At 45.4% G+C, this 20,391-nt stretch overlaps 1 protein-coding gene across 2 annotated transcripts in view; it reads left to right on the top strand.

The window, feature by feature from the left end:
• Positions 1-3,672: 3,672 nt before the first annotated feature.
• LOC105497830 (lemur tyrosine kinase 2) overlaps positions 3,673-20,391 on the top strand; it is a 109,876-nt gene continuing 93,157 nt past the window's right edge. Inside the window, exon 1 of one of the 2 annotated variants that reach the window (XM_011769253.2) lies at positions 3,673-4,089. In XM_011769253.2, the coding sequence (XP_011767555.2) occupies positions 3,990-4,089 (100 nt within the window). In that variant the 5' untranslated portion in view covers positions 3,673-3,989. The remainder of the gene's footprint in view (positions 4,090-20,391) is intronic. The other variant, XM_011769264.2, reaches the window with a different exon arrangement.

Raw genomic sequence — 20,391 nt, 5'->3', positions numbered from 1 at the left:
GTAGCGAGAGAGAGAGAGAGAGGGAGGAGGTGCTACACACTTTTTAAACAACTAGATCTCGTCAAAGCTCACTCACCATCACAAGAATGGCGCCAAGAGGATGGTGCTGAACCATTCATGAGAAACCTCTCCCATGATCTGATCACCTCCTACCAGGCCCCACCTCCAACACTGGGGATTACATCTCCACACATGAGTCTGGGTGGGGACACAAATCCAAATCATATCAAAATGCTTCCCTCATGACCTTTGTTTTTAATATAATTTAATTATGCATTTACATAATTTATTTATTTATTTATTTTTGAGATGGAGTCTCACTCTGTTGTCCAGGCTAGAGTGCAACGGCGTGATCTCAGCTCACTGCAACCTCCGCCTCCCGGGTTCAAGTGATTCTCCTGCCTCTGCCTCCTGAGTAGCTGGGATTACAGGAGTCTGCCACCATGCCCGGCTAATTTTTGTATTCTTAGTAGAAATGGGGTTTCACCATTTTGGCCTGGCTGGCCTTGAACTCCTGACTTCAAGGGATCCACCCATCTAGGCCTCCCAAAGTGCTGGGATTACAGGCGTAAGCCACTGCCTATAACTTAAATTTTAACAATGGCTGTGTTGAACAACCAGTGTGCAAAATTCCTGAACATTGAACAATTGGCTTTCATGAGTGGGCACCAGCAGCTCCAGGACCCCACCAACAGGGCCTCCTGGGTGCCCCATTTGATCCAGCTGAGCTCTGTGAACCTTTAGAGTATCTGCTAGGTGCCAGAGCTCCAGAAGTGCTCGTCCAATACTAAGCTGACTCCACATCCTTCAGCATCCAGGCCTCAACCAGAGCTTGTTGGCAGGACAGACACTGGCAGAAGGGTCTTCCAAGTGATGGCTTGGCATGAAGGAAAACTTGAAAGAGGCTGGGCCCTTGCAAGAATGGCTGTAAAGGGCTGGGCGTGGTGGCTCATGCCTGTAATCTCAACACTTTGAGAAGCCGAAGTGGGCAGATCACTTGAGGTCAGAAGTTCGAGACCAGCCTGGTCAACATGGTGAAACCCCGTCTCTCCTAAAAATACAAAAATTAGCCAGGTGTGTTGGCGGGCGCCTATAACCCCAGCTACTCAGGAGGCGGAGGTGGGAAAACCACTTGAGCCTGTGAGGCAGAGGTTGCAGTAAGCCAAGATTATACCACTGCACTCCAGCCTGGGTGACAGAGCGACACTGTTTCAAAAAAGAAAAAAAAAGTGGTCGGGCGCGGTGGCTCGCACCTGTAATCCCAGCACTTTGGGAGGCCGAGGCGGGCGGATCACAAGGTCAGGAGATCGAGATCATCCTGGCTAACATGATGAAACTGCGTCACTACTAAAAATACAAAAAAAAAAAAAAAATTAGCCGGGCGTGGCGGCAGGCACTAAAGGCTGTTTTCTGACTTCTAGGTGAAACTAAACAAGCCAACAGGTTTTTGTTTGTTTAATAACATCTTTAACTGGAAGTCTTCAAGTATTGGATAAAGGCATAGATGGTGAGGTGGGTGGTGGGGCAAAGGCTGCCTTTAGACATCCTCTGTGGGATGTGTACTATAACCCCTGTTCTGTGAAAGAGGCAAAGAAGTTTTGTGTGTGTGTGTGTGTGTGTTTTTTTTAACTTTTGGGCTTGCTCAAATAATAGCAAAATCTACTTTGGGATTGTGGTCCGACGTGCTGTTGGAGTGCACTTTAGTTGTAAATAACCACTCCCAGGATTATCAGGCAAGGCCTTCCTTAGGCCAGCACTGCGGCAGGCAGCCACAAGTCTCCTCACAGTACACACGTGTGGGTGTCCCTGGCTTCTTTGAACTCAAAGGGAGAAGCTTCCTGATAGAAGTAGAAGTATAGGCCGGGTGCGGTGGCTCATGCCTGTAATCCCAGCACTCTGGGAGGCCGAAGTGGGCGGATCACGAGGTCAAGAGATCAAGACCATCCTGGCCAACATGGTGAAATTCCGTCTCTACTAAAAATACAAAAATTAGCTGGGCATGGTGGTGGGTGCCTGTAGTCCCAGTTGCTCTGGAGGCTGAGGCAGGAGAATCGCTTGAACCCAGGAGGCAGAGGTTGCAGTGAGCTGAGATCACACCACTGCATTCTAACCTGGTGACAGAGCGAGACTCTGTCTCAAAAAAAAAAAAAAAAGAAAAAGAAAAAGAAGTAGGAGTACAACAGGGTGGTTGTGTCTCTTTCCTAGACCTTTGCCTTCCTTATTGATTCCACAAAGAATCAGCAGAAAGCCGTGAACTATTTTTTTTAAGACAGAGTCTTGCTGTGTTGCCCAGGCTGGAGTACAGTAGTGTGATCTCAGGTCACTGCAACCTCCACCTCCTGGGTTCGAGCAATTCTCCTGCCTCAGCCTCCCAAGCAGCTGGGATTACAGGTGCACGCCACCATGCCTGGCTAATATTTTTTGTATTTTTAGTAGAGACGGAGTTTAACCATGTTGGTCAGGCTGGTCTCGAACTCCTGGCCTTAAGTGATTCACCCACCTCGGCCTCCCAAAGTGCTGAGATTACAGGCGTGAGCCACCATGCCCGGCCAAGCCGTGGACTTTTAAATTCAATGTTTCTCGTTCCAGCTGTTTGTCTTATTAGATATTTATTGGCTTGCTTCAATCATCCAACAAATATTCCCTGGGCATCATCTGTGTGTCCAGTGCTGTGTTAACATCACCGACAGCTGTCATTTAGGATGGACATTTGGGGAGTTCGGAGAATTGGGGAGGTTACCCTGTTGCCAGGTGGCAAAGTCCCATCTGATAAGATTGAAATCAGCTCCTCTCATGCACACACTGAACCACAGCGCCTCTCCAGAAAAGCTTGGCATTTTCCCAACCCCCATGTCTCTGACCACTATATTACTTGTGTTTGGAGAGTGCTTTCTCTATCCTCTCTGCAGGACTGTGTTCTCACCTCAACTGTTGGTGGGGAGAAGGCCACCCCTGGGAGCTGCTCTGCCCTGGTACCTGGGACCAGGACTATGCACCATTGCTTTAGAGAACACCTGCTCCAACCCAGGTCCTGCACCAGGGATTTCCCCCCAGCTGAATCAGGGAGCTTACAACCACGGGTCAATAGGACACAGCAGCTGGGATAGCAGTCCATACAGGGCCAGGGCGGGCCATTAAGGAGATGACAGTCATTTCTCCTAGAGAGTCATGGATGAAGTCATATGTCAGTTGAGTCTCGACAGATGAAAGGAAGAGTGTGTGCCAGGTGGACAAGAGGCAACAGCTTGAGCTCAGGAGGTGAGTCAGTGGGTGACGCTGGGAGAGGCATTCTCTTCTTGATCAATTCAAGTGAAAAGCCCAAAGCTGTTGGATGGCTGAGAGGATGTGTAGGTCAACTTAAGGAGAAGAGCCTAAAACAGCTCTGACAAGTAAAAAAAAAAAAAGGCAGAAGACAGGCCTATTTTTGCATGTTATAAAACACTTAGAAAAAAATATCAGGATGATTGTCATGGTTTTCTTTACATTTTCCTGTATTTTTCAATTTAAAATAATTGTTGGTGTTACCTGCTGCCCACGCACTCTTCCGTCTGCAGGGGGCGCACCGGCCGCCACCGCTCACTCCTTCAGGATGATGGGCGGGGCCTCCTGGGCCGGTGTGGACTGACGAGTGGCTGGCCGCCCTGTCCATCTCGACGTCCCGCCCCCGCGCTACGTCACATGACGCAGCCCATCATGGCGGCGGGAGCGCGGCTGCCCGGGCCCGCCGCTCCGCAGGGCTGCTGCCGTTGCTGCTGTTGAGAGGCGGCGGCGGCGGCGCAGGCGGGAAGGATGGTGTTTCTGCAACTGGAGCGGCAGGTGCGGACCGGGATCCGGACCGAGGTTTGGCAGAAGCAACGCGTGCTCAGGAGCAGCCGGCGCGGGTGCCGCTGAGGCAGCGGAGGGAGGCAGGACCGACTGACGGGCGAACGGACGGACGGACGGACGGAAGGCGACTAGAGAGCCGGCCCCGGAGCCGCGCCGTGGGCGAGATGCCGGGGCCGCCGGCGTTGCGGCGGCGGCTGTTGCTGCTGCTGGTCCTCCTGTTCGCTGGCAGTGCCGGGGCCGCGCCACTTCCGCAAACAGGTGCAGGTGAGCGGGCCCGCCGTGGGGACGGGGCTGCGGGAACAGGGCTGCGGGGTCCTCGGCGTGAGGGGGAGGGGACGGCAGGGCCGGGCTGGCCTCGGCGCCGAGGGATCGGAGGGCCTGCCCGGGGCCGGAATCCCAGGGAGGTGAGTGATTAGGGAGATTTCTGCCGCAGGGGCGTGGGATGGGGGGGCGGGGGCGAGACAACGTCGTTGGGGCTGGGGAGGGCGGCGGGCGAGGTGGCAGCCACCGACCCCTCCCGGGATAGGCTGCGGTACCGGCCCTGGACCTGTTGCCTTAAGGTTCTCAGCTTATATCGCTTCCTGGCAGTTCAGCTTCCCTTTCCAGATGTCACCTGCCTCTTGTGCGTTTTTCTCGCATCTCATAATAAGAACCGTTTCTTAGCCCTAATCGCACTTAAATGCAAATAACTTGGCGAGCTGTGCGGAGTTTGTTTCGCTCCTTGCAACTTATTCTGAAGTTGTAAATTGATTTTAGACTCTGTGCTTTTTATTCGGAATGTATCTCCGGGGATGAGAAGGAAACAACCATAAATATTTCTATTTTAGGAAGCCAGTGATTAGAGTAGCAGGCGTTGAATAACTATTGACAAACTGGCTTAAGGGTGATGGAAGTTTCTATTTTAGCTAACGTCAGTGTATGATTTTCTTCCCCCCGCCCCCCCCCCCCCCCGCATTTTCTCAACATCGTTTTTATTTGGGGTTTATTTTCCTAAATAAAACTTCAACCCAAGAAGACATCCAAAGTTGTGTCATTTTTCTAAAAAGGAAAAAAAAAAAAATGTAGGCTAACTTGGCATTATTGCCTGCCGCCATTATCTTTGAAATGGGGAAAGATTGAACTTTCATACATTCGTAGAATATTAGAGTTAGAAGAGACCTTAAAGAAAATTTAGACTAATTTCTTCGTTATGTAGTAGGAAATACTGGGGGTGTTGGGTCAGATGACCTACCCAAGGTGACACAGCTTCATTGTAGGCAGAGCCCCAAACCCAGGTCTTAGATACCTCTAGTTGTATGATTTTTTTTCCCATTTCATTTCAAGTCTTATAACTGTTTCGGAATACTCTTGAGGTCAAGAGTTATTTTGGAATAATGTTAATTGGGTAGAATGTGGATGTACTGTCTCCAGTAAAGACATATTTTTCAAACAAATCTGCGATGAAAGCTACATGTAATTGCTTCCAGAGCTACATCAGGGTAGCTGTCATTGAGTGCCCTTTAGTTGAACGTTAAATGTCCTCATTGTACCGTATAATGTAGCACTAAATTTCTGTCACTGCCTTAGATCAAATACTTGTGAGGTGAATTCCGTTTTCTGGTCTGATAGATAAGAAGAGTGAATGTTATCAGATGTGTATAGGCAACACCGGTAAGAGTCACAGAAGGGGCCGGGCGCGGTGGCTCAAGCCTGTAATCCCAGCACTTTGGGAGGCCGAGGCGGGTGGATCACGAGGTCAGGAGATCGAGACTATCCTGGCTAACATGGTGAAACCCCGTCTCTACTAAAAATACAAAAAACTAGCCGGGCGTGGTGGCGGGCGCCTGTAGTCTCAGCTACTTGGGAGGCTGAGGCGGGAGAATGGCGTGAACCCGGGAGGCGGAGCTTGCAGTGAGCCGAGATCACGCCACTGCACTCCAGCCTGGGAGACACAGCGAGACTCCGTCTCAAAAAAAAAAAAGAGTCACAGAAGATACCTGGGAAATAATGAAAGATTATGTGGAAGGATGATAATGTTGATATTTAAAGATACTGAAAATTAGCACTAGTATAGGGTTGTAGGTAAAGAGTATGTGATGGGGATTCAAGAGAAGTTTCCAGATGACTTTACGCTTAATTGGATTTTTTATATTTTGAAATATCGATTCTTTGTGGGAACCTATGTCTTCCGGTACACTTTTGCTTTTGTTTTTGTTTTTTTTTTGAGATGGAGTCTTGCTCTGTCGCCCAGGCTGGAGTGCATCCGCACGATCTTGACTGACTGCAACCTCAACCTCCTGGGTTCAAGCAGTTCTCTGCCTCAGCCTCCCGTGTAGCTGGGACTACAGGCCCCTGCCACTACGCCTGGCTAAGTTTTGTATTTTTAGTAGATACGGGGTTTCACTATCTTGGCCAGGATGGTCTTGAACTCCTGACCTCGTGATTCACCTGCCTTGGCCTCCCAAAGTGCTGGGATTACAGGCGTGAGCCTGGCCGCCTGTACACTTCTTACATGGTTTTTATTCCATTCTTTTACAATTCTATGGTGTCATGAATTATAAAAAACCGAGTATTGTTGGGGTGTTGTAGAACAAAGCAATCAGAAAAGTTAATCTGTAAATAAAGGTATCAAATCTTGACATAGATAAAGCGTAAGGAAATATTTGGTAATATGTAGCAACTTTTGCTACGAATTTTCCTTTCGTATTCTGATCTTTGTAGGATAGGTGTATATGTTTTGATGTGTTGCATATGAATAGTGGGTACCTAGGGTTAAAGTCTGTGGAAAAGATGCACAGTCAGACTGGGCGCAGTGGATCACGCCTGTAATCCTAGCACTTTGGGAGGCCGAGGTGGGTGGATTGCTTGAAGTCAGGAGTTCGGGACCAGCCTGACCAACATGGTGAAACTCCCTCTCTACTTTTTACAAAAATTAGCCAGGCGTGGTGGCAGGAGCCTGTAATCCCAACTATTTGGGAGGCTGAGGCAGTAAAATTGCTTGCACCCAGGGAGCGGAGCTTACAGTGAGCCGAGATCGCACCACTGCCCTCTAGCCTGGGCAACAGAGTGAGACTCCGTCTCAAAAAAAAAAAAGAAATAAAGAAAGAAAAATGCACAATCAGTCGTAGATTCAGGGCCTTGTCTCTCCATCCAAAAGAGTTTATTGATCTTTAACTGAGGTGTGTTCTTGATCAAGATTTTAAAAAAACCTTGGAGCTAATCCTGACTAGTGAGCTCGCTGGTTAAAAAAGAGGAATCCCACTTGACCATGTATGGTAGATAAAAGAGCAGTTACACGCCGAAAACAGAACTAAAGCTTCTGCTGATCCAGGAACCTGTACTCCTTATGAAGATAGAGCTAGACACTTTCAAATAAGTATAGACCTATTTTATAGGTCTTTCACTTGCTTCTTGTTCTTTCTACTTGAGGCCTGATCAGTCTATCTAGCTTAATGGTGCCTTAGAGAAATTACGCAGTTAACTGAAAATCAGCTTTTAAACTGAAGATCATTTATCTATGGTGTCTTCATCATCTGGATTCATTGCTAGGCTCAGAAGTTGAAAAAGGTATTTTCTCATTCAGTCATAATAAAGCTATGTAAATATATGGATTGTACTTGCCCATCAGGCAAGAAGGCATTTCTTGGGTGAACTTTATTTTGGGCCTTTTCTTTGGGCTGGGATGCCCTTATGCCCCCACCCCCGCCCTGTCTGGGAGCCTCTTTTCCTAGGAATCTGTGTTTCTGCAAGAGCCCTTGTTGGTTACGTAGACTAAGACTTGCTGGTCCTCTCTAGGAAGCTTTTATGTAAAGGGAGAAAGTTCACTGTTTTCACACCCAGTGAAATTGCCAAACTAAGATTACAGTTCAGTTCTTTTCCCCAGATCATAGTTATCAGATCATTCTTCTCTTAGAAAACATGGACGTGCCTTTTCCAAGATTCTCAAGATTCACATCATAAACGGGGACTACAAGTAAAGAAAGATCTTGTATATGTGAACGAATTTCTCTAAGCTCACACTTTCTTATTAATATTAGGATAGTGGGGAGACAGGGAAACCCAGTTCTATTGTTCTGCAGCATATTAGGTCACAGAGTACAGAGGAAGCTTTTAGCAGCTCCAAATAAAGGACCTCACGGAAACCCGTGAAGCCAGTGGGACTCAGCTACTGATTAAATGGCAGCTTGTGAAACCGAGCCTCTCGTTTTAGATTAAACAAACAGACTTGTATCTTGAAAAAGATTTTTAAAGTAAAGGAAATACTTTCTAAAGTATGAATTACTGTGTTTAGCAGCCTCTGAGAAAATTATTTTCAACAGGCTTTCTATGCAAATTATTTTAAGATTTATAGCTGTAAGTCTTGAAATTTGACTTTGGTTGGGATTGCTGTAATTACTTTTACTTGGTGATATTTTGGGGTTGACTAAATATGCTCATTTAAACAGTAATAGGAAGTCTGTCCAACAGTTTTGTAGCTGATTAGCACTGAAGTTACCAAATCGTTACAGTTTTGATGATAATCAGTGTGCTGAGTGTTCCTGCAAATACTCTGAAAAATGTAGAGTCCTTGGGCCCTCTCTGGCCCCTGTGTATTGTGTCACTTAGATAACCGCTGTAGATATAATTTTAAAAAGACACTGTCGTGTAAATAAGGGACGTCCAGTGTTCTGAAACAGTAAACAAATGAGTCCTCAAAAAAGTTCTTGTAAATGGACATACAGAAATAATCCAACTTTTTCGTTTGAGGGTAAAATTCATCAACCAATCCTAGTTGGAACACAGTGTTGTAGGAAGAACTTGGGCTTTGTAGTGAGATCTGGGTGTGAAGCCTTGGCTGCCACTGGAATAGCTGAAGGACCCTGGGTTAGTTACTCAACCTCTGGGCTTAGAACTCCGTCATTAAAAAGGGTGGTGGTGATAATATTTACCCAAAGGGATGTGAGGGATCACAGTGGTGTGCTCTCTCACACTGAATTGCTTCTTTGTTTCAGATTTCTTTGTAAATTTGGTTATCATCAAATTGACTAATGGTAGGTGGTAAGGCTTCAAAGCAGGAGCTCAAAGTGGTGGCTGCTTAACATGGCATGTCTAGAATTTACTGGATTTAAAAAATCTTTGTTGCTCAAAATAACTTTTTTATGGTGGATGGAGATACTTTAGAGAGAAATCTGGTTTATTTAAGTCTAAGCTGGTATTGTTACTACTTGAAATTCGTAGTGTTGGAGAACTATGCTGGAAATTTTTAGGATGATCTGGGTTAGTCTGCTTTTATGTAATAAACCTGTTTTTAAACTGGAAGATGACTAAAGCTCTTGCATGTGAACAGTTGCTGGTTTTAATTTATTTAAAAGACTCATGAGCGCTTGAAAGTTTTTCTTTATCTTAAACATAATTGTGTATTGTCATGAGGCATCCCTGATTAACCCAGGCTATAGTAGAGCAAGCCCAGAGCTGATGCTTCCTCTTAGAAGCTGGAGAGATGAATGTGACTGACATTTTTCTTTCTCCCTCTCATTTTTCTTTTTTTTTAAGAGACAAGACCTTGCTCTGCTGCCCAGGCTAGAGTGCAGTGGTGCCATCATAGCTCACTGCAACCTCCAACTTCTGGCCTCAAGAGATCCTCCCATTTCAGCCTCCCAAAGTGCTGGGGTTATAGGCATAAGTCACTGTACCAGGCAAGACTTGGTTTGTTTATCTGTAAAATGGGGAGAATAGTTGCAGTCTTGTGAGGGTCCAAACCTGTGCCATCTAGTACAGTAGCCACTAGCTCCCTGTGGCTGCTCAGATGTAAATGTTTTAGAACGAGAGCTTCCGTTCTTCAGTGGCACTGGCCATATGTTAAGGGCTTGATAACTACAGGTGGCTGGTGGCTATGGCATTGGACAGCACAGAAGAGAACTTCCCGTTATGGAGAAAGGTTCTGTGGGACATTGCTGGTGTGAGGTAGATACAGTGCTTAGTCCTTGGTTAGGACACGCAAGGCCAGCTGGGATTGTAATTATGATCGTGATCCTGATTCTTTGTGAACTCCCAAATCTAGGCCCACTACAAGGGTGAGGGAAGCGAGAAGAGGTCTTTGATGAGAATGTAGAAAAAAGAAGAGACAAAACAATTGTGGAGTTTTTGCTGGTGAGATGAGAACAGAGGTAGCACAGCCTCAACTCCCTCCTGCAGAACAGGAGAAAGAGACTTCAGGGAAAAACAGAGTCTTGCTCTGTCACCCAGGCTGGAGTGCAGTGGCGCGATCATAGCTCAAACTGTAGCCTCAAACTTCCAGGCTCAAGCAGTCCTCCCACCTCAGCCTCCTGAGTAGGTGTGTGCCTACTACACACACTTACCTGTAGATGCGTGACTACAGGTGTGTGCCACCATGCCCACTTTAGTTTTTTTGTAGAGATGGTGATATGGTTTGGCTGTTTCCTTACCCAATTCTTACCTTGAATTGTAGTTCCAGTTATCCCCATGTGTCGTGTGAGGGACCTGTTGGGAGATAGTTGAGTCATGTGGGTGGTTACTCCCAAGCCATTCTTGTGATATTGAGTGAGTTCTCACGAGATCTGATGGTTTTATAAGGGACTTCCCCCCCTTTGCTTGGCACTTCTTTCTCCTGCTTCTGTGTGAAGGAGGACGTGTTTGCTTCCCCTTCCGCCATGTTTATAAGTTTCCTGAGGCCTCCCCAGCCATGTGGAACTGTGAGTCAATTAAACCTCTTTCCTTTGTAAATTACCCAGTCTTGAGCAGTTCTTTATAGCATGGTGAGAATGGACTAATACAGTTGGGGTCTCACTGTATTGCCTAGGCTGGTCTCAAATTCCTGGCCTCAAGTGATCCTCCTGCCTCAGTCTCCAAAAGTGGTAGGATTATGGGTGTGAGCCACCGCACCTGGCCCTGTCTCATTTAAAATCGTGTGCTTTTATAGTCGACTAGTTGTGCTTTATTACTGTTTTAAAACTTTGTATTTACTAAAATGAGGGAAGGAATATTCTAGGAGGAGATGGTGGATAACCATCTCTGATCTAGAAAGACTGCTCCCTCTAGGGTTTTTAGATTCCATTATTAGCTTTTCTTTGAATCTTCTTACGAAGATACTGTAGTAGAAAACTGGGGAACTGGCCGGGCGCGGTGGCTCACGCCTGTAATCCCAGCACTTTGGGAGGCCGAGGCAGTGGGATCACGAGGTCAGGAGATCGAGACCATCCTGGCTAACACAGCGAAACCCCGTCTCTACTAAAAACACAAAAAATTAGCCGGGCATGGTGGCGGGTGCCTCTAATCCCAGCTACTTGGGAGGCTGAGGCAGGAAAATGGCGTGAACCCGGAAGGCGGAGCCCGCAGTGAGCTGAGATCACGCCACTGCGCTCCAGTCTGGGTAACAGAGTGAGACTCTGTCTCAAAAAAAAAACAAAAAACAAAAAACAAAAAAAAAAACCTGGGGAACTTTGATAAAATTAGCATGTCTGCAGAGCAAAATATTGGATTGATGTATTTTAAAATTGCAGCAAGTGGCTAATTCAGAGCCCTGCCTTGGCATTACAATTATTTGTCACAATGAGCAGGCCTATCAGAAAAATAACCTCATTATTAATTTTTTTTTTGCAGTAGTTAGCTCAGTGCAGTGATTCCAAGTGTCATTTATTGTATTGTGATTCAGGTGGGAAAAGTGAGCACTATTTATGCCAGATGTCTCAGGTGCCCACAGCCACAATATTGATCAGTAGCTTTCATTTTCTCTGCTGTTTTTTCCTTCCCCAACCACAAAAGAGTGACTCTTTACTCCTCTGCCCACTTGGGCCTTTGGTGGGAGGGGGTGGTGGTGGTAAACCTCCTGTTCAATTTTTGACAATTTGGTAGGTTTTGCATTTATATGCTTTTTTAAAGTTTTTTCTGTTTTTTTTTTTTTTTTTTTTTTTTTTTTACACGGACAAGGTCTTGCTCTGTCACTCAGGCTGGAATGCAGTGGTGCAGTCATAGCTCACTGCAGTCTCAGCCTCTTGAGCTAAAACGATCCTCCCACCTCAGCCTCCCGGATAGCTGGGACTACAGGTGCACACCACCATGCCTGACTGATGTAAAATATTTTTTTTCTGTAGAGATGGGATCTCACTATATTGTCCAGGCTGGTCTCAAACTCCTGGACGCAAGTGATCCTCCTGCCTCAGCCTCCCTAAGTGCTGGGATTACAGGCATGAGCCACTGCACCTGGGCAGTTTTAGTATTTTAAAAGGCTTGAGTTACCATCAGGTCAAATTAGGTATGCAGGACCATGTGCTGTGGCTAAAGTAGCCCCTGGCTCCCTGCATCTGGCCCCAGTTTGGTGAAGGGAGACCGTTGCATCTGGGTGTCTGCTGCAGCACATCTGTTGTTCCTGCCTCCACCCTCCACAGCATTTTCTTCAGAGCTAACTTGATCTGCCTATAGCTTGCAAAATATTACGTGCAAATTCCCATCTTCTGGCTCTCCATATATTCTCACTATTTGCCATTGGCTCTTCTCCTGCTTCTGTAAGTGCTGTCGTCTTTTTAATTTTTTGAAACCTCTTTGTGGACCCACCTTCCCTACTGAGTTATTGATCCTGGCCTAGCTGTTAGAGTTCCTTCCCTTGGTGAAGTTGAGAGTGTGTATCTGTGGAGCAGGGTGTTTTGTGGGGTGCCGGACAGAAACATTGGAACTAACGTTTATTTTCATTTCATCCTTTTAAAAGGTCAACTTACATGCCTTTTTAAGGTATAGAATGTGTGGTACACTAACACATTTTTGATTTGTAAATGACATGGGATGGAAAGAATATAAAATTTACTGGCTGGGCGCAGTGGCTCATGCCTGTAATCCCAGCGCGTTGGGAGGTCAAGGTGGGTGGATCACGTGAGGTCAGGAGTTCAAGACCAGCCTGGTCAACATGGAGAAACCCCGTCTGTATTAAAAATACAAAAATTAGCTGGGTGTGGTGGCACACGCCTACAGCCCCAGCTACTCGGGAAGCTGAGGCCGGAGAATCGCTTGAACCCAGGAGGCAGAGGTTGCAGTGAGCTGAGATCATGCCATTGCACTCCAGCCTGGGCGACAGAGTGATACTCTCAAAAAAAAAAAAAAAAAAAAAAGATTTGGTTTCAGGCCGGGTGTGGTGGCTCATGCCTGTAATCTCAGCACTTTGGGAGGCCGAGGCAGGCAAATCACGAGGTCAAGAGATTGAGACCATCCTGGCCAACATGGTGAAACCCTGTCTCTACTAAAAAATTAGCTGGGCATGGTGGTGTGCACCTGTAGTCCCAGCTACTTGGGAGGGGAGGCTGAGGTTGAACCCGGGAGGTGGAGGTTGCAGTGAGCTGAGATCACGCCACTGAGCTCCAGCCTGGTGACAGAGCAAGACTCTGTCTCAAAAAAAAAAGAAAGGTTTGGTTTCATCATGCCAGTCTACCACTTGCACTTAACAAATACCAAATACCATTTCATATCTTCATATCATTGGTTTTTTGTTTGTTTGTTTAAGAGACAAAGTCTTGCTCTGTTGCCTGGGCTGGAGTGCAGAGGTACAGTCATGGCTTACTGCATCCCTGAACTCCTAGGCTCAAGCACTCCTCCCACCTCAGCTCCTGAGTAGCTGGGACTATAGGCGCATGCAACCATGCTTGGCCAATTTTTACTTTTTGTAGAGATGATCTACAGAAGTGAAGTTGCCATGTTGCCCAGGCTGGTCTTAAACTACGGGCCTCAAGCAGTCCTTTGGCCTCCGCCTCCCACAGTGTTGGGATTATAGGTGTGAGCCGCCATGCCCGGCCTACATCATTGTTTAAGTCCTCTTTACCTAGTTTGCAAGGACCTTGGGATGGCACACACATTTTTGGGATTGGTGTTTGGATGGTATTTCACAGGTTGTAGATGTTCCATCAGCATTTGTAACTGAGGATGATGAAGATGATACTAGAGAACTAAGTTCACCAAACCAGTACCCCTGTGTGTGTGTGTGCACACGTGTGTGTGTGCATGTGTGTGTGTTTGTGCATGTGTGTGTGTTTTATGCGTGCATGTGTGTGTGTGTGCGTGCGTGTGTGTGTGAAGGAGAGGGTATGAGCTGGAGCCTCTCATTCTCTTGCAGACTTGACTTTCCATGCAGCCACAGACCTTCATCTGGAATGAAGCCTTTGGTTTTTTTTAATTAAAATCTTTCTCTTTTAGAACAATTTTAGATTTGCAGAAACATTGCAAAGATATTACAGAGTGTTCCTGTGTATCTTTCTCCCAGCTCCCCTGTTGTTAACATCCTACATTAATGTAGTAAATTTGTCACAACTAAGGAACCAGTATTAATAGGTTATTAAATGAGTCCACACTTTATTCAGTTTCTTTAATATTTCTCCAGTGTCTTTTTTTTCTCTTCCAGGAAACCACATTACATTTAGTAGTTATGCCCCTTGGGCTCCCCCAATCCGTTGCTTGTTTGGAATGACCTTGACGTCTTTGAGGAGTACTGGTCAGATATTTTGTAGAATGTCCCTCAACTGGGATTTGTCTGATGTTTTTCTCACGATTAGACTGGGGGTGTGGGTTTTTGGGAGGAAGATCACGGAGTTGAAGTGCCGTTCTCATCATATCACATCAAGGGCATGTGCACACAACGTGACTTGTTACTTGGTCACTTGACTGAGTAGTGTTGGTCAGGCTTTCACTCTGTAAAGTTGCTGTGTCCTCCCCTCCCCGTGGTGTATGAGGGCAGGGTCAACTCTTAATGGGTGGCAAGCTGTGCTCCACCTCTTTGCAAGGAAGTGTCTGTAGACATTCTTTGGAATTCTTCTGTTTAGGAGACTTGACTGTTCTCTTCTTTTTTTTTTCTTCCTCTTGCCCTTCCCTTTCCTTGACAGGTCTTGCTCTGTAGTCCAAACTGGAGTGCAGTAGCACAGTCATGGCTCACTGCAGCCTTGAACTCCTGGGCCCAAGCGACCCTCTGTTTATTTCTTTATTCAGGCATTTACTTATGTCAGTGTGGATGCATGGATATTTATTTTATACTTTGGGTTGATTCCACGGTGTTGTTTATTTGTTCTTAAACGTTGTACTAGCTTTGGCCATCGGGAGCTCTTTCCGTTAGCTCCTGAGTACCCCGCTGGCATATCCCCATTTTTTTTTTTTAAGCATTTCCTTATTTTCTGGCATTTCAAGAAGCTACAGTTTCATCTTATATATTCTCTGCCCCAGTCCTAGAATCAGCCTTTTCTTCAGGGAGCTCTGATTCTTCTGATTGGAGAGTGATATGAGAAACCAAGATCTGGACCGGGTGCGGTGGCTCATGCCTGTAATCCCAGCACTTTGGGAGGCCGAGGTAGGCAGATCACTTGAGGTCAGGAGATCGAGACCAGCCTGGCCAACATGGTGAAACCTCATCTCTACTAACAATACAAAAATTAGCCGGGTGTGGTGGTGTGTGCCTGTAATCGCAGCTACTCGGGAGGTTGAGACAGGAGAATCACTTGAATCCAGGAGATGGAAAGTTGCAGTGAGCTGAGATCGGACCACTGCACTCTGTCTCAAAAAAAGAAAAAACAAAAAGATCTGGGTGTGGGGTTTGTTCATTGCTTCTGGGCTTCTGGACATTTTTAATAGATTTTTGATCCTCTGCTTCTTGTACCTAATCTTTGGGGTTGTGGGGAGGGGAGGAGAGAGCAGCTACAGCTTTGGGGCCTCTTAGAGACAGATGAGCTGAAAGAGCTCTGTCCATGTTTTCTCTCTGTCACTTAAACTATTAAATACTACCATAAACATTCTAAATACCGTGTTTGTGGTACTCACTGCATTATAATGATATTGGCAGAATCTTATTTTTCTTTTTAGAGTAATAGATATATGAAAAATAGATTTGGTTTACTTCCTCCAAGAGCAGCTTAATCTCTAAGAACATGAACGAAACTTCTTTGGCTTAAGAATTTAGTTAGAGAGGATTATTTTGGGGGGGTCTTTCAGTGTTGGAATTGCTGAAAGGGATTGTAGGCAACTCCTTGAATTGGTAAAAGTTCAGATGAAATTTCTACTGGGCAAGTCTCTTGAAGAGCATGGGGCTATCAACTTACTTTTATCTGTTTACTGAGCTTTGCTTTGCTTTTTTTTAATTCTTTTTATTATGGAAAATTTCAAACATACAGAAAAGTAGAGTGAAGTAGTATAGTGGACCCTCATGTTCCCGTCACCCAGCATCCACAGTATTTTCATTCATGGTTCATCTTGTTTCACCTTTACGCTTCCCTCTGCCCTGGTGCTTGTTGTTTTGACGTAAATCTCAGCGACGGATCAGTGCCACTGAATATGCTTCAGGAAGAAGCAAGGGTGTTTTTATAAAACAGGATGGCGTGCATGAAGATCACCTAGGTATCTGTAGAAATGCAGATTTCAGCCGGGCACGGTGGCTCATGCCTGTAATCCCAACACTTTGGGAGGCTGAGGCGGGCGGATCACGAGGTCAGGAGATCGAGACCATCCTGGCTAATATGGTGAAACCCCATCTCTACTAAAAATACAAAACATTAGCCTGGTGTGGTGGCGGACACCTGTAGTCCCAGCTACTTGGAAGGCTGAGGCAAGACAATCACTTGAACCTGGGAGGCGGAGGTTGCAGTGAGCCAAGATCACGCCACTGCACTCCAGCCTGGGTGACAGAGCGAGACTCCATCTCAAAAAAAAAAAAAAAAGAAAAAGGAATAGAGGCCGGGTGCAGTGGCTCACACCTGTAATCCCAGCACTTTGGGAGGCTGAGGCAGGTGGATCACGAGGTCGGGAGATCGAGACCATCCTGGCTAACACGGTGAAGTGCCGTCTCTAGTAAAAGTACAAAAAATTAGCTGGGCGTGGTGGCGGGCGCCTGTAGTCCCAGCTACTCAGAGGCTGAGGCAGGAGGATGACGTGAACCCTGGAGGCGGAGCTTGTAGTGAGCCGAGATCGCACCACTGCACTCCAGCCTGGGTGATACAGCGAGACTCTGTCTCAAAAGAAATAGAAATAGAGATTTCTGCGTCCCAAACTAACTGAATCAAAATGCTGAAGGCTGGGCCGGAACTCTGCATTTATAATAGTTTTCTGATTATTTCTCCCCTCGTCCCCTCACTGCTACAACACACATATTTTATCTTGTACTGCATAGAAAATAATATCAGTTATTTACTGGAATTCTGTTGACTTGTGTAACTAGTGAGAATCAAGGAAAGAAGGAAAACATTACATTTAATTAAAAACTTGAGATTTTAAAATGAATGCGAATACCTGAAATCTGAAGAGCTCACTCATCCTGAGCACCGCATGTAAATATCGTTCTGAAGAATCTTCCTGTGGGCACATATGCTATCACCACAGAGGAATTCAGGCACTCCAGGGCAGAACACAGTTAGAGCTCGAAATAAGGTTTTTTTTTTTTTTTTTTTTTTTAAACTTCACCTCCTCCTCTAGATGTCTGTATGAATAATGGCCTCTTTACATTTTATGAATATCCTGTATAAATATCAGGAAAAACAGCAGGTCGTCCGACAGTCAGATGCTGGCACTGTGAGCTGAGAATCTTGGTGCCAGTCTTGGACCACCAAGCCTCAGCTCACTGCAGCTAGAGTCAGGGTGGCAGGTGACTTGCAGGGAAATTTCGAGAGCAGGTATAAAACCGTGACATTCTTAATTCCCTGGGTGATAAATGTGTGCGCTGTAACATGAGAACCCCTGATTCATGATCTATACAGTAACTTGCGGAGGGTTTTGTTTTGCTAGGATAATATGTTGTTAGCATCTTGCTTTTAAAAAGTTTATTTTTCTAAGCTAACTTATTTAGGTATTGCCTAGGATTTGTAGCCTATTTCATATTTTTTGATAGGTACTTTTTTTAAAAGTTGTTTGTTGTTATATTTTGATATATTTGCTGTGGATGATTGATCTGTACAAAATTTTCTTATGATGAGCTAAAAAAGTAAACTGTCTCTGAAGCTGCTACATTATAGTGATTGTATAATCATCAGTCGGGTTTGATGAAGAACACCATAGGCTCTTGTACTAGTACAGACTATTTTTTGGCAACATGTATGCCTTGGGTGGGAGAAAAGAATTTAGTTGCAAACATCTATGATAGTGATTTTTGAGAGAGGAGCTGCTCCTATTTAAAAGTGAAACTACTATAATTTTAAAAGGCTCATGTCTTTTTTCCCCCTTCAGGCTCATATTCACAGTGCATCCCCAAACTTCGTTTTCCCCGTTTTTGCTAGACTGAAGAAGGGACTTGAGTTTGACATGGTATAATTGCAATCTTTAATTATAGGAAGTAAATCTCTAAGACATCTTGGACTTAGAAGATAGAGGAGGAAAAGTTTGCAATCATTTTGCACGTTAAAATATCTGTTTTAACCAACTAGTAATTATAAAATTTTGTAGTTTCAGCTTTTTACTGCAAAACTAAAGTGTTGTGATCTGTTGGTGGCCTCTCAGATTAGCCACTAAATTTAAGTTTTGAGTATTTTTATCATCGCGGATTCTTCTCAGAACCCTCAATAAATTAAACTTGTGCCCCTTTCAAGAGGAAAGAATATCCCGTCCCCATTCCTACCTGGCAGTTTGCCCCTGTAGAAGGGTTCCCTATCTAGGCAACAGCGGTTGCTTCCCTGGATCCAGCCTGTCGGTTACCGAGCAGAGCCCCACTTGACTCTTACCTCAGACTGTGATTAAAATGCAACACCCGGACACTGATTGCTGGTAAGGCACTGAAAAATAACCAACTTACCAAAATAGCCCCCTGGGAACACAGTCCCAGAGGCCTGCCACAGCAGTACAGTCCAGGAATCTGTCACCTAACTTAGTTTTCTGTGTTGAAAAGAAAATCAACTTTAATAAAGATCTGATCACTAATATTAACTGTATAGGCACTCGGTAGACTTAGAAAATGTTGGGACCATAAATCCTTGTCTGTAGAATTTTAGAGTTGAAATGCCGGTTTTACAGATGAAGGAACTGAGGCCCAGAGAAGTTGATCAGCAAAGTCAGTCCCTCACCGCCAGTTAGGGGCAGATCTGAGTCAAGAGTGAGGGTCCTAAGGTCCAGGCCACCTGTTCACCCCAGTCAACCACATTGTGCTTTAAAGAACCTCTGCAGTGCGATGCACAGGTGCACACACGGAGACTAACTCAGCCGCTTCTCTGGATATTGATTTCTGTTTATTCTCTGAAAGTACTGGGGTGAAATGTTAAACTACATATCATAAGGTTGACTCTTGCAGTACTAAAGAAAATTCCATATTGAAAATTAGGAAACCAAACGGGGCATGGTGGCTCACGCCTGTAATCCCAGCACTTGGGAGGCCAAGGTGGGTGGATCACGAGGTTAAGAGATTGAGACCATCCTGGCCAACATGGTGAAACCCTGTTTCTACTAAAATACAAAAAAAAAAAAAAAAAAAAAAAAAAAAGCCGGGCATGGTGGTGCATACCTTTAGTCCTAGCTACTTGGGAGGCTGAGGCAGGGGAATCGCTTGAACCCGGGAGGTAGAGGTTACAGTGAGCTGAGATTGTGCCACTGCATTCCAGCCTGGCAACAGAGCCAGACTCCATCTCAAAAAAAAAGAAAAAAGAAAATTAGGAAACCAAAGTGCTAGCTTCCATAATTAGGCTGAAAAAATTCACCTTCATACCGTTTTTAAATTTATGCCGGGCATGGTGGCTCACGACTGTAATCCCAGCACTTTGTGAGGCTGAGATGACTGGATTGCTTGAGGCCAGGAGTTTGAGACCAGCCTGGGCAACATGGCAAGACCCCAATGCTACAAAACATTTTTAAAACATTAGCTGGGCATAGTGGTGTGCACCTGTGGTTACAGCTACTCAAGAGGCTGAGGTGGGAGGATTGCTTGAGACGGGGAGATCGAGGCTGCAGTGAGCTGTGATCACACCACTGCACTCCAGCCTGGGCGGCAGAGCCAGACAGACTCTGTCGAGACCCTGTCTCAGGAAAAAAAAAAAATTGTAAGAACCACCATTTAGTTTCCACCTATGAGATGACATTATACCATTTAATTAAAAGTGATAAAAATGTTTCTGATTTTTAGAAAATGTAAACTTGTAAGCATTCATTTGTAAACATGGAAGATACTTTAAACACCACCATTGATTTATGTGCTTTTGTGGAGGTCTAGACTCCTTTTTTTTTCTTTCCAACTTTTGTTTTAGTTTCGGGGGGTACATGTGCAGGTTTGTCACGTGGGTAAATTGCATGTTGTGGGGGTTTGGTGTACAGATAATTTTGTCACCCAGGCAATCAGCATAGTACTCCATAGGCATTTTCCCAGTTCTCACCCTCCTCCAACCCTGGACAGTTTTAGGAATCCGCCGACTGCTGTAGATCCCAAGAATAATGCTCATTGGCGGATATTTTGTATATCCTTTCAAGAGTCACGGGCAGGTATTTTAAAAAGCGTGTGAAACATTCAACAAATGTCATTTTTCTCCTCCTCTTCTCTCAGCTCTTTAAAACAAGCTTTGTGACCCATGCCTCTTTTCCCACCCTTTTCTGGCAGCTGCAGCATCCCTCACTTACGTCCTCTTTGCCTCCTGCTCCTCGACCCTTGCTCTCAGCTTATATAAT

Source organism: Macaca nemestrina, chromosome 4 (genome assembly GCF_043159975.1).
Source record: "Macaca nemestrina isolate mMacNem1 chromosome 4, mMacNem.hap1, whole genome shotgun sequence".
Taxonomy (NCBI): domain Eukaryota; kingdom Metazoa; phylum Chordata; class Mammalia; order Primates; family Cercopithecidae; genus Macaca; species Macaca nemestrina.
Note: the sequence above shows the minus strand (reverse complement) of the source record. Positions and strands in the feature narration are given on the sequence as shown.